At 50.7% G+C, this 12261-nt stretch overlaps 1 protein-coding gene across 6 annotated transcripts in view; it reads left to right on the forward strand.

Moving 5' to 3' along the window:
* Positions 1-1098: 1098 nt before the first annotated feature.
* MRC2 (mannose receptor C type 2) overlaps positions 1099-12261 on the forward strand; it is a 51895-nt gene continuing 40732 nt past the window's right edge. For 4 of the 6 annotated variants that reach the window (XM_058561299.1, XM_058561300.1, XM_058561303.1 and 1 more), the window contains exon 1: positions 1100-1953. In XM_058561299.1, coding sequence (XP_058417282.1) covers positions 1830-1953 — 124 coding nt within the window. In that variant the 5' untranslated portion in view covers positions 1100-1829. Of the gene's footprint in view, positions 1954-12261 lie in introns of all 6 variants that reach the window. The other 2 variants (XM_058561304.1, XM_058561301.1) reach the window with 1 other exon arrangement.

A 12261-nucleotide genomic window follows, 5' to 3' on the forward strand; every position in this document is an offset into this window, starting at 1 on the left:
GAGAAGAAGTATCCTGTGTTTTGGCTGCTCAGAGAAAAAGAGAGGGCAGCTTAGCTGAAGCTGACAAATCTTTAAACCCCTTGTAGATATCAGGACTTGGAGAAACAGGAGGCCAAGAAGATGATCTTTGACGCAGCCCCATAGTGGTCAGTAGCCTGCAGAGCACTGGGATCCCAGGACATGCCACACCAAGATGTGTCCCACAGCGCAGTGAGCAGCAGTCACCAGGAGGGACTCGGCTCTGTCAGACCTGCCCAAGCTAGCTATGGAGTGCCAGGGGCTTCATTGGCCTGGCTGTTAACCATTTTTTAGGGCCGAAGCGTGGATAGTGGGAATCCTTCTGGGGACTGTAGGGGATTTCAGTAGGTGCTCACTTCTGGGCCCTGCAGCCTCTGGACTGACATTTGCCAAGAATCTCTGCCCAGCAGAGATGGAGAGAGCTAAGTGAGCATCTCAGGCCCCTCACCCTCATTGCAGAGATGGGGAATGATTTACCCAAGGCAGGGGTAGTAAAACAGGAGAAAAACATTTTGAATTTGTTATTTCCAAAAATAGCACCCAGGTGGACAGCACAGGAAACAATAAAACTTATATTACAGTTTTATAGTGTTTTTATTTGATTACTCATGGTGGGAGAATGTGAATCTTCTTTGCATTTAGGGTCTCTAAATGTCTCAGACCATCTCTGAGCCCGGAGATCCCAAGCGACTTTTTCAAGGTCATTTAGGGAATCAAGAGGTGGGTCTGGACTCCAACATCCTAACTTCCAATCCATTGCTCTGCGCCATGGTGACCTGTTGCATAATACGGAATAACTGGATTGTTTTCCCTTTTATGAAATTTCCATTTGGTCCTTTGCGATCCGCCAGCAGTCCGGTTGCTGGTGAGAGTGATGATGTCTGTCTTCTGGGACGTCCAGTGGACAGATTTTCCCCAGGATTCTGGATACAGCCCTAACTAGCAACAACCTCAACTTTGGGCCAGGGACGCTGACACAGGGGTCACGCAAATGCTAAAACAAGACGTGCAACTGTTTGCGCTCCGCACAGGGCAAAGGGGCCCTGCCTCCCCCTCCCCCAATCTGTGCCCGGGTGGCGGAGCCCTGGGCTCCGCCCCTTCCCCACCAGACCAGGGGAGCGGTTTTCCTAGGCGTGGAAATAGCGAAAGCTCGGCGGCTAGAATCCTCGGCAGAAAGAGGCGGGATAGAGGGGGTGCCAGCAGCCTGGGTCTGGCCGCCTGGGTCAGCCGCGCGCCCCCGCCCCGCCCCGCCCGGCCTTGCAGCCCACGTCCCGCCACGCCGTGAAGTTTGCGGAAAGTTTTGCAGTGGCTTCCCCGCCCGCGCCAGCCGGGGAGTTGTGACGCAGCGTCTGGGGCTCCAGGCCCGGACAGAGAAGAGAGGGAAGGCGAGGCGGGGAGAGAGAGGGAAACGGAGAGCGAGGCCAAGAGCGCACGCGGGGTCGTCGTCTATCCCGCGGATCCTCCCCTCCCCCTTCCCCTCTCTCTCCCACTGGGCGCTCTCCAGTCTCGGCCCCAGCCCCGCGCCCGCACGCGCCTCCTCCCCTCCCCTCCCACACTGCCCGCTTCCCTTCCCCTCTGCCCCTCAAACCCTCCTCCTGGGTTCTGCGCTCCTCCCTCTGCACTCCCTCCCCCCGGCCTGCCTCCTTCCCTCCTCCTTCCCTCCTCTCCCCGGGAGGCATCACTTCGTCCCGACCCGGAGGAAGACGCGAGCCCCTCGCGGGCGGTCCTCACAGCCCAGCGTCAGGTCTGCCAACGCGCGCCGCGCCGGTGCGCCCTCGGTCCCCGCGTCCCCGGAGCGCCGCGCCGTGGGCATGGGGCCAGGCCGGCTGGCCCCCGCGTCCTGGCCTCGTCACCTGCTGCGCTGCCTCCTGCTCCTCGGGGGTCTGCGCCTCGGCTGCCCCGGCGCCTCTGGGGACGCCGCCGCCGCCCTCCCGGGTAAGGCGCTGCCAACTTGGCCAACTTCGGGGGCCGGGCGGGGGGAGCGCCGGAGATCGGGCCTCTCTCGATTTTTCCCTCCCCCTTTTTTTTTTTTCCAGGAGCGCGCGCGTGTGTGTGTGTGTGTGTGTGTGTGTGTGTGTGTGTGTGAGACTGGGCTTTTAAAATCGTCTCTGCTTTTCGGAAAGCGGGGGAGGAGAGGGGAGGAGCGCGCCTGGAGGTGGGGGAGGATCTGAGTGGAACCAGATGTGGCGGGCGGCGGGGGAGGGGAGCCCGGGGGTCTCGAGCCGCCTGGGAGGAAGAGGGCGGGCTCCGGGAGGACCCTCGCGCCTGCCCTCCCGGACCACCCGGCGCCGGCCCTGCCCTTGGCCCCGGGACCTGCAGGGCGCGCCCAGGGGAACCAGAGGCACCGGCCAGGAGTCCCCAGGCCGGTCTCCTTGCTCTGCCCCAGGACTGATGCGTTATTACTGTTTTCGAATTATTCGTAAGGGCTTGTTCGCCCTTCCTGGCATCTTGAGCTGTTTGTATTTTCTTTTCCACACTTGGTCTTCAAGGACAGCTTGTGGCATGCAGCATCCGCACCGCTTGAATGTAGCTCTGTGGGGCAGTTTTGTGCCACCAGGATGCAGCGACAGGCTGGGCACCGTGTGTGGGTGTGGGTGTGGGTGTGGTGTGATGTGAGCGGCCCTGACCACACTGGCACCCCTCCAGAGTGGACAGATCTTGGGCGGCAAAAGAGCTGCTAAAGATGCAAAAACCCAACCAACAGAAAACAAAAAACCGAAGCTGTGCCTTATCTTTCTGCTGCTCTTTCAAAGGGTGACAGTGAAGTGTGGGGACAGACAGACGCCTCACCAAGAATCTAAGAGCTAAAGGAGCTTTGCAGGAGTCAAAGCTGGAATGGCCAGGGAGTGTAATTATTACAGCCCAGTGCTGGGCCCAGCGGGTCTTGCTTTGTGTTTAATTTGGGGATGAGGGTGAGCGAAAGAGGACAGTCAATGCAGTGTTGGCAGTTTTGTGCAAAGCTCAGACAGCCCCCTGGAGGGTCTGGGGCCTGTAGCCATGGCCAGTGCTTGCTGGGTTGGCCCGTCCTGTTGATGTAGGCGACCAAGACACGTATCTGCCCCGATTGTGCTGATGGGAGAAGTGGGGGCCAGGGTGACCCATATTCACACCCAGCAGAGCCCCCTGATGAATTCCAGACCCACCTGCAAACACAAACCAGGCAGTAACTCTCTCCCCACTGCAGGTCAAGGCACAGGCTGTCCCCTGCTGGCCTCACTCCTGCCTGTCTTGCTCCTCTGTGAAGAACTCAGAAGGCAGGCAGGGTGGGAGGGGTGGAGGAAGATGGCCATTCCAAGAGCCCTAGAGCACATTTTAAAGCCAGGCCCTGGGAGAGTCGTGGCCAGAGTGCTGACTCAGCCTTTTCCCCCATGGAGCTTTTGACAGAGGGAGCTGGAAATGCCTGGTGAGAGGCCCAGTCAGGGAGGATGCCTGCAGTGCCCCCTCTGCCTCCTCAGCTCCTCCTGGCTTTCCTCGCCCCCCCTCAGGCTGTCTCTCTGGATTTGTAGCCCCCACAGCCCTGCGGGGGCCCCTTCCTAGTGGCATTGCATTTGTCACCCCTGAAGAAGCTTAGGTGTGGGTGGGGAGGAAGCTGGTGGGGGGGTGGCCTGGTCTCCACAGCAGCAGTGGAGCAGAGGAGGGCGAGGTTGTTGCAGGTACTGTCCCAGAATGCTCCTCCTGTAGGCTGAATTCCTTCCTCATGCCCTTGTCCCTGATGAATGAGGTGGTCACCTGGAAGAATTTACCAGCACCAGGATCCGAATGGCCCCAGGAAATGCTTGTGGGAGATAGGATTTGGCTTGGCAGGCCAGCGCTGCTGGGATGAAACTTACCCTGGGGAGGGGGGATGCGTGTGGGTGGTATCCTGACCACCAGTAGGGGAGCCCTGTGGATGAGAGGATGGGGCACTGCAGCGCCCAAGGGGCGCAGGCAGCAGCACCTTCTTGGTGGGGGATGGCAGAGTCCATTTTTTCTCTAGCTCTGTGGAGTGCCCACAAAGCGTGTGGCTGGAAGACCTCTGTTAGTTGCCGTATTGATGCGTTTTTTGTAGCATTCACTGCTCAAAGCTGAGCAAAATACTCTGGGAGAAGGGAAGGTAGGGAAGAGTGTAAGATGTATCTTGAGAGAAAAGAAAATTTTGTTACAGACAGAAAAACTGGGTGGGGCAAAGGGTCATGGAGGATCTCTGGAGGGAGCTGGGTGGGACCAGGCTTTGCAGAGGCAGGGAGGGGAGCAGAGAGGGTGAGACCAGGAAGGTGGGCTGGGCTGTTCTGGGGATTATGTGGAAACTTGCTGGGCTGGGGTAGAGAGTTCCTGAGTGGGGTGGAGGAGAGGCTCAAGTGGAAAAGGAAGCTGGCCACGTGCCTGAGAGGCCAAAATGGGAGAGTGAATTGCTGGCTGGCAAACCCTGGAGAACCTCTTGGGGATTCCGAGCAGAGGAATGAGGTGCAGATTGGAAAGAGGATTGCTGGGCCCCCCAGGGATCGGGCATCCAGGTCGAGGAGTGAGGAGACCTTGGGAAATCTTCTTTTGGGGACCGACTCTGCCATCTAAAGGACTGGGAGGGAGGCATTCCTTTTGAAAGGCATCAGGTACTTGCTTCTACAGCCAGAGTCCGCCAGACAGATCGCCTGCCCTTTTGGCCCAGCTCTGGTGAGTCACAGAATTCAGAGCCGCCCTCTTCTCACCACAAAACTCAATCTTCCTTGCTCCAACCCGCTTGCGTTCTGTGAGCTGCCAGGGCCAGGGTGGTGCCCAGCTGAGCTGTGGTTGGTGCTGGGATCAGACCTTCCTCCGGGTTCACCTGGACAAGATAAGGGTGCAGGCAGGGGCGGAGGAAGCCTGGGTCTTGGTCTCCATTTACTCACGCTTGAGAAGTCTTGGCTTTCTTATGCTTGCATGGTACGGTGTTTGGGCCGATGAGATGATTTCAGAAGTACCCTGAAATTCTCAGAAGAGTATTCATTTGGATTCACTACTAATTTAAGCATTAAGTAGGAGCCCTGTTCCACCCTGCGGAGGGACGAAGTGATAACAGCAATGGCTGCCACTATCCATGTGTTGGGCGCCCGGCCAAGAGCTTTACAGACAATGGCTCTTCTGCGTCTCACAACCTGGGAGGGTATTATCACCCATTTTACACACTGCAGTCAACAGAGTAGAGATGTTAAGTCATTTGCTCAAGACCACACCACCATGCCACTAGAGAGTGGTAAAAGTGAGATTCGAACCCAGGTGTGGCTGCTGAGCCTGGACACTTCAGTACCAGACCACACTGCATCTCCGTAAAATTAAGCACTGCGAGGGTATGTGTTAGGAAAGGTTAGAAAATTCAGCTCTATGGGTTTTTCCCCATAGCTCCAAGCCCCCCAGAACATCCTCTTGATGTGCCCTCCTGAGAGGAACCCTAGGAAGAGGGTAGCGTGGGCACTTGTCTCTCCCCCCAGTCCCACTGGGCCCAAGAGGCAGGGACGGAGTCCCCCTCAGTGTCTTCAGGATATCTGAGGTGTCCGCTTCCAGGAGGCATCAATAAGTGAGTGACCGAAGGGGCCCCAGCCCAGCACCACAGCTTCCCTGAGGCCAGGGATTCATGTTCGTTTGGTCAGTCAGTAGATGTTGACTGAGTCCTTGTAGTGCTGAGAGCAGGGATGACTGTGTCCTGTCTTCTTCTGAGCCCACCTCCCCCTGCACCTCCAATGGGGGTCCCTGGACTTTGAGGGTCTGAACATTGCTAATAGGAAGTGTCTCTTCCTGTTTAGTCGTTCCTGGGACGGGGAGGGGCCGCTTTCCCATGGCTGGATCCTATAAATCTGGGTGGGGTGGGCCATGGGAGTAGTGACGCACCTCTTGGAACTCACCCTGGGCTGCAGATCCTAGTTGCTCCTCAGCTAGGGTTTGTGTCAGTAAACAGACTGGGTGAAGGCCGTGGAGTGGCATCAGCCAGCTCCAGCCCCTTAGGAGACAGATTGGGTTGCCCCCCACCTTACTTCACACACGGCCCGACGTGGAACTCCAGTGGTTAGACCCTTTCCTGCCCTTCCCCCTCTTCTTTGTACCTCTCTGGCTGGGCTCCTGCTCTCTGCCTCACCTCAGCCCTTCCCCTGCCCCCCCACTTCAGTTCCTCTAACTCTGCATTCTGCCCCCCACTGCTCTGGTTGTGTTGCTAGATGATGGCTATGAAACTTCCTCTCCTTCCCAGGTCAGTAGGCCACCCACACCTCCCCCCGTTCTCCTCCTCAGCATGCTCTGCTCTGTCCTCCCTGAACCTTCACTCCTTCCCCCCGCTCCAGGCTTTTCACACACCATTCCCTGTGCCTGGGATCCCGTCCTCTCTTCTTCCCTGGCTGCCACTGCCCCTTCTTTGAAAACTCAGGATCCTGAGAAGGATGCTGAAGGGTCCTGGTCACTGCCTCTTGGGCTGAGGGGAGGCAAGCAGCCGGATGTCGCACACAAGGATAACCCCCGGAACGAAGAGGCGCCCCTCTTTTTCTCTCTTCCTCCGGGGTCACCTCCAGGAGAACATGATGGGAAGCTGCTGTGGTGCGCTTGGAGCTCCTAGAGGGAAAAACAAGAAGCCAGTCTCCCAGGCTTTCCCAACGTCCTCAGAGAGTGTTTGGAAGGGCAGGCGGATGTGGTGCTCCCCAGTGTAGACTTGGTGCTCCCCAAGACTTAGGCGGGAGTGTGGTATGGCGGGAATGTTCCTGCCTCCTCTCAGTCCTCTGGAAATGTAAATTGGGACAGCATTGGTGGGCCTGTAATTAATGCCACTCACCAGCTATGTGACCTTGGGCAGAGACTCCAGTTTCTTCATTTATAAAATGTGAAACATAAGATAATACTCCCTCATAGGGGTACTGTAAGAATTACACAGAGGGCCGGCCCCGTGGCTTAGCGGTTAAGTGCACACGCTCCGCTACTGGCGGCCCGAGTTTGGACCCCGGGCGCGCACCAACGCACTGCTTCTCCGGCCATGCTGAGGCCGCGTGCCACATACAGCAAATGTAAGGATGTTCAACTATGACATACAACTATCTACTGGGGCTTTGGGGAAAAAAAGGAGGAGGACTAGCAATAGATGTTAGCTCAGAGCCGGTCTTCCTCAGCAAAAAAAGAGGAGGGTTAGCACGGATGTTAGTTCAGGGCTGATCTTCCTCACAAAAAAAAAAAAAAAAAAAAGAATTACACAGAAATGAGATGATATATGTATGAGATACATGCCTCGTACAATGCTGGACAGAGTCATTTCTTAGCAAATAATATTAAGTTATTGCTATTTTTATTATTATTAGGACAAGAAAACATGAATATCAAGGGACTTAAATATGAAAAAACATAGTCCTCAACATACAAAGTCCTAACTACAGCCACTTTTTTTTAAAAATCAAAGCCAAGTCTAAACCCATCACTTCTTGGTGACACTTTGCTAACTACTCTTAAGTGCCTAAAAGTAACCATACTTTTCCTGAAAGTAAATTTAAATCCTAAAAAAAAAAAATACCCATCTTCAATTGTCATTACTCCTCAAACTCCTTAACTTACTACCTTCCCTCCTCACTTTTCTTCATCGTGAAGCTTCTCAAGCTAACCTTTGCTGAGGGGCTGAGGAGTTTCCTGCGACTCGGGACTTCCAGTGTGAAAAGGCAGACAGTCCCAGGCAAGCCAGATGGTTGGTCGTCCTCCCTCTGCTTGCTGGCCACCCAGTCACTGCAGCCTGCTGCCTCCCAATGGTCATGGTAGTTAGGCTCCCTAATTACTGAATTCAGTGACCCTCCTCAGGCCTCACTTTGCAGCTTGGATGTTATCGATAGCCTCAGTTTTAACGCGTGCTCAGCGGAAAACAGATCATAAGGAAGTAAAATGTAAAAAATTGGAAGTCCTCCCTCCCCTCAACCCACACCTGAGCAGTAACCACTGTCGAGTCTGTAGGGTAATCTTCTGTTTTTTATGCATATGCACACACACACAAAAACTCCCTTTACACAAATAGGACCACTTTTTATACTGTATGATAACAATAAAATAATTTTATTTTATAATATTCTTGGAGATCTTTCCATGACAGGCTGCAAAGCTGCCTCATTCTTTTTTTTTTTTTTTTGTGAGGAAGATCAGCCCTGAGCTAACATCCATGCTAATCCTCCTCTTTTTGCTGAGGGAGACTGGCTCTGAGCTAACATCTATTGCCAATCCTCCTCCTTCCCACCCCCACCAAAGCCCCAGTAGATAGTGGTATGTCACAGCTGCACATCCTTCTAGTTGCTGTATGTGGGATGTGGCCTCAGCATGGCCGGAGAAGTGGTGTGTCGGTGCGCGCCCCGGATCCGAACCCCAGGCCGCCAGTAGCAGAGCGCGCGCACTTAACCGCTAAGCCACGGGGCCGGCCCCTGCCACATTCTTAATGGTACTCAATATTCCATTGTAAGGACATACTGTCTTTTTTAAAAAAAAAAAACTGCTTCACTATGGATGGACACTTTTTGAAAATTCTCCCTTCCTGTGGCCTTTGTGGTGCAGTTTGCATCTGTGTTCTCTGCCTCCTGTCTTCCCCTCCATCCTCAGTCCAGAGCCGACAGTGCTGCCACATTTGTGATCCTAAAGAGTAGCTTTAACCGACAAGAGAACAAAGTCTAAACTTTCTGAATTGAGAATTTGAGGCTGTCCGTCGTCAGGTTCCAGCCTCTCTCTTCAACCCCTTGGGCAAGTCAGACTGAGCTATGTGTCGTCGCCCACAGACGCCCCAAGTTCTGCCCAGCGAAGTCTCTGCCCATGCTTTTCTCTCTGCCAGGAGCACCTGTTTCCACAGGTCTGTCTCTGAGTCCAAGCTCATACCTGAGGCCTTTGAGTTGCCCTCAGCTGGAAGAAGCCTTTCTCTCCAGACTCCTCTTGCATTTCATCATTGCCACCCGCCTGGTGGAGCCACTTCCTCCCTTCCTGGGCTGTAAGCACCTCTGGGCTGGGCCTTTTTATCCTTTCTCAGGTTCCAGCCCAGTGCCTTAGACACAGTATTATTTAGTAAGTATTTACTGAAACAAACAAAAGAGCAGACAAGTGTTTCAAAGAGCTTATACTTGACATATGACATTGTATTAGTTTAAGGTGTACAGCATAATGATTTGATATATGTATATATTATGAAATGATTGCCACAATAAGTTTAGTCAACATCCATCACCTCACATAGTTACAAAAATGTTTTTTCTTGTGATGAGATTTTTTTTTTTGTAGTAGAAAGGTAATAAGGAGAGTTATCCTTCCAGAGTTCTAGATGATGTCACAGTCATGAGAAACATATGGCATTGAATTAAACAGAAGAAGTCCAATGGCCTGGAATAAATTCCAGAAGTAGACTTAAACTGTTATAAGAACTTAATGTGAGACAAAGCATAAGAAACACACTAATGGGAAAAGGAACCTTTACTTTGAAATGTCATTGGACAACCTGATTATAATTCAAAACTTTAATTTCAATTTATAGCTGATGAAACGAGGAAATTCTCCTGGCAAGCTGTCACATAGAAAGTGCAAAGATCACTAGAAATTCAATAAATTAACTTTCTTTAAATATGTAATTAAACTAGTAAAAACAGAACGCTTAATCTTGGCAGAGCTGTGAGAAAACCAATATGTATGAGTGGGGCACCGGAAATTGGTTCAGTTTTTCAGCATTCAGTCTTGCAGACAATATGTAACAGACTAGATATGTAAGACTTCATATCCCTTGACCTCATAATTCCACTTTTGGGAATTTATAAGGCATTAATCCCAAAGGGAAAAAAATGTTCATAGAAGTGCAGTTTATAGTAGCAAAACAAATTGGAAACCATCTAAATGCCCGACAGTAAGAGTATGGCTAAGGAAGAAACTGAGGTATCTTAACATGACAGATAATTTAGCTCTAAGTGACAGATATACAGCTAATGTCAGTACATGGAAATATGTCTAAGAAGGAAAGTTCTCATGACCACAAGGCAGTCTTCCAAAGTAACATGCACACCCCGGTAACAGTTAAGTGAAGACGCATGCCTGATCACTGACATTGATTTATTCATTCGTTTGGTTAACCGTTTTGTTTTCATTTTTGTTTTTGTTTTCCTGAGCACTGACAATGTGCTAGGCATGGTATTTAGTGCTGAGGACACAGCACATGGTGAACAGGCCAGGTGTGGATCCTGCCTCCATGAAGCTTGTATTTTGAGAACAATCCCCCCAAAATGTAAAGCAATGTAAACAGAGTAAAATGTTCACTGATTTCATTTTAGGTGCAATTTTTAAGTTCATTAAAAGAAAGATGGAAGCAACAGTCTGCTCTGAAATCTCACACATAGGGTCGGGAACCTGTCTGACCGCAGAGAGAACAACCCTGAGTCAGACCATCCTGGTCAAGTAGGAATTCAACAGGAAACAGCCTTGCAGTCAATCTTGGTCCCCGAGGAAAAGATTTTCTGGTATAAACCCATAGATGCTTAACCTCATTTCTTTTTTTTTTTTTTAAATAATTTTATTTATTTATTTTTTTTCCCCCAAAGCCTCAGTAGATAGTTGTATGTCATAGCTGCACATCCTTCTAGTTGCTGTATGTGGGACGCGGCCTCAGCATGGCCAGAGAAGCGGTGCATCGGTGCGCGCCCGGGATCTGAACCCGGGTCGCCAGCAGCGGAGCATGTGCACTTAACCGCTAAGCCACGGGGCCGGCCCTTAACCTTGTTTCTGAAGGGTCTGAGGATATGAGAGCATTGGTGGTTTGGAAAGAGCTTGGGAGCACTGTTTATAATAGCGAAAACAAAAATTAAAATGCACATCAAAAGAAATATGGATAAATAAATTACAGAGTATAGACATGCAATGAAATATAATGCAGCAGTGAACTAATGAACCTCAGCTATGTGCATCAACATGGGTGAGTCTTAGAGACATACTGTTGAATGGGGAAAAATCCCAGAGCACTACATTGGTATTATACTCTTTCTCAAACCACTGGAAAGTAGGAAAAAGTAATGCAGTGAGCACCCATATACTCTTCACCCAGAAGCACCAACTGTTAACATTTTGGCATATTTGCTTTACCTCACTCTGTGTGTGGGTGTAGGGGTGTGTGCGTGTTTCTGTGTGGTGAAGCTTTGAGGCAGTTGTAGATGTGACATTTCACACCTAAATACTTCACCATGTATCAACTAAAAACAGACATTCTCCAATATAATACCATAATCACATTCAAGAAATATAACAGTATAGTAATGTTTTCTAATATGCCATCCATGTTTGGATTTCTCCTGTTGTCCCAATAATGTCCTTTACAGCTAGTTTTTTTTTTTTTGGTGCGGAAGATCAGCCCTGAGCTAACATCCATGCCAATCCTTTTTTTTTTTTTCTTTTTGCTGAGGAAGACTGGCCCTGGGCTAACATCCATGCCCATCTTCCTCCACTTTATATGGGATGCCGCCACGGCGTGGCCTGACAAGTGGTGCATTGGTGCGCACCCAGGACCTGAACCTGGGCCGCCTGCGGCGGAACGCGCGCACTTAACCACTATGCCACGGGCCGGCCCCTTTTACAGCTGTTTTTCAAATCCAGGATTCAATTTGGTGTCATGTCTCTTCAATCTCCTTGAATCTAGAATAGTTGCTTGGCCTTTTTGTCTTTTAAGGTATTGCATTTTTGATGACTCCAGATCAGTCGTTTTGTAGAATGTCGGCAGACTAAATTTGTCTGATTGTTTAATCATTTAATTCATGTGAAACATGTTTGGAAAGAAAACTTCATGGGGGATGTTGTGTCCTTCCCACTGTATCACATTAAGTTGGCTTGTTCCCTTACTGGTGATGTGAATTTTGATCACGTGGTTTAGATGGTGTCCCCCAGATCTCTGCACTAAAAAACGTACCTTTTCCTCTTTGTATTTAGTAATCTAAGGAACCTAAACTATATTCTTAAAAAAGCAAAGTTGTTCATAGCAGCACTATTCATAATAGCCCAAAACGGAAAACTAGCCCCAAACTGAAAAATACCCGAGTGCCCATCAACAATAGAAGGGATAAACTGTGGTATCTGCACACAATGGAATATTACACAGCAGTGAGAATGAACAGTCTACAAGTACACACAACAGTGTGGATGGAGCTCACAAACCTTGAGCCAGATGCAAGGGAGTTCATACTGTATGATCCCATCTGTATAAAATACACAAAAAGAGGCAAAACTGATCTGTGCTATTTGAAATCATGAGAGTGGTTACCCTTAGTAGGTTAT

This window comes from Diceros bicornis, chromosome 18, assembly GCF_020826845.1.
Source record: "Diceros bicornis minor isolate mBicDic1 chromosome 18, mDicBic1.mat.cur, whole genome shotgun sequence".
In the NCBI taxonomy this organism is placed as follows: domain Eukaryota; kingdom Metazoa; phylum Chordata; class Mammalia; order Perissodactyla; family Rhinocerotidae; genus Diceros; species Diceros bicornis.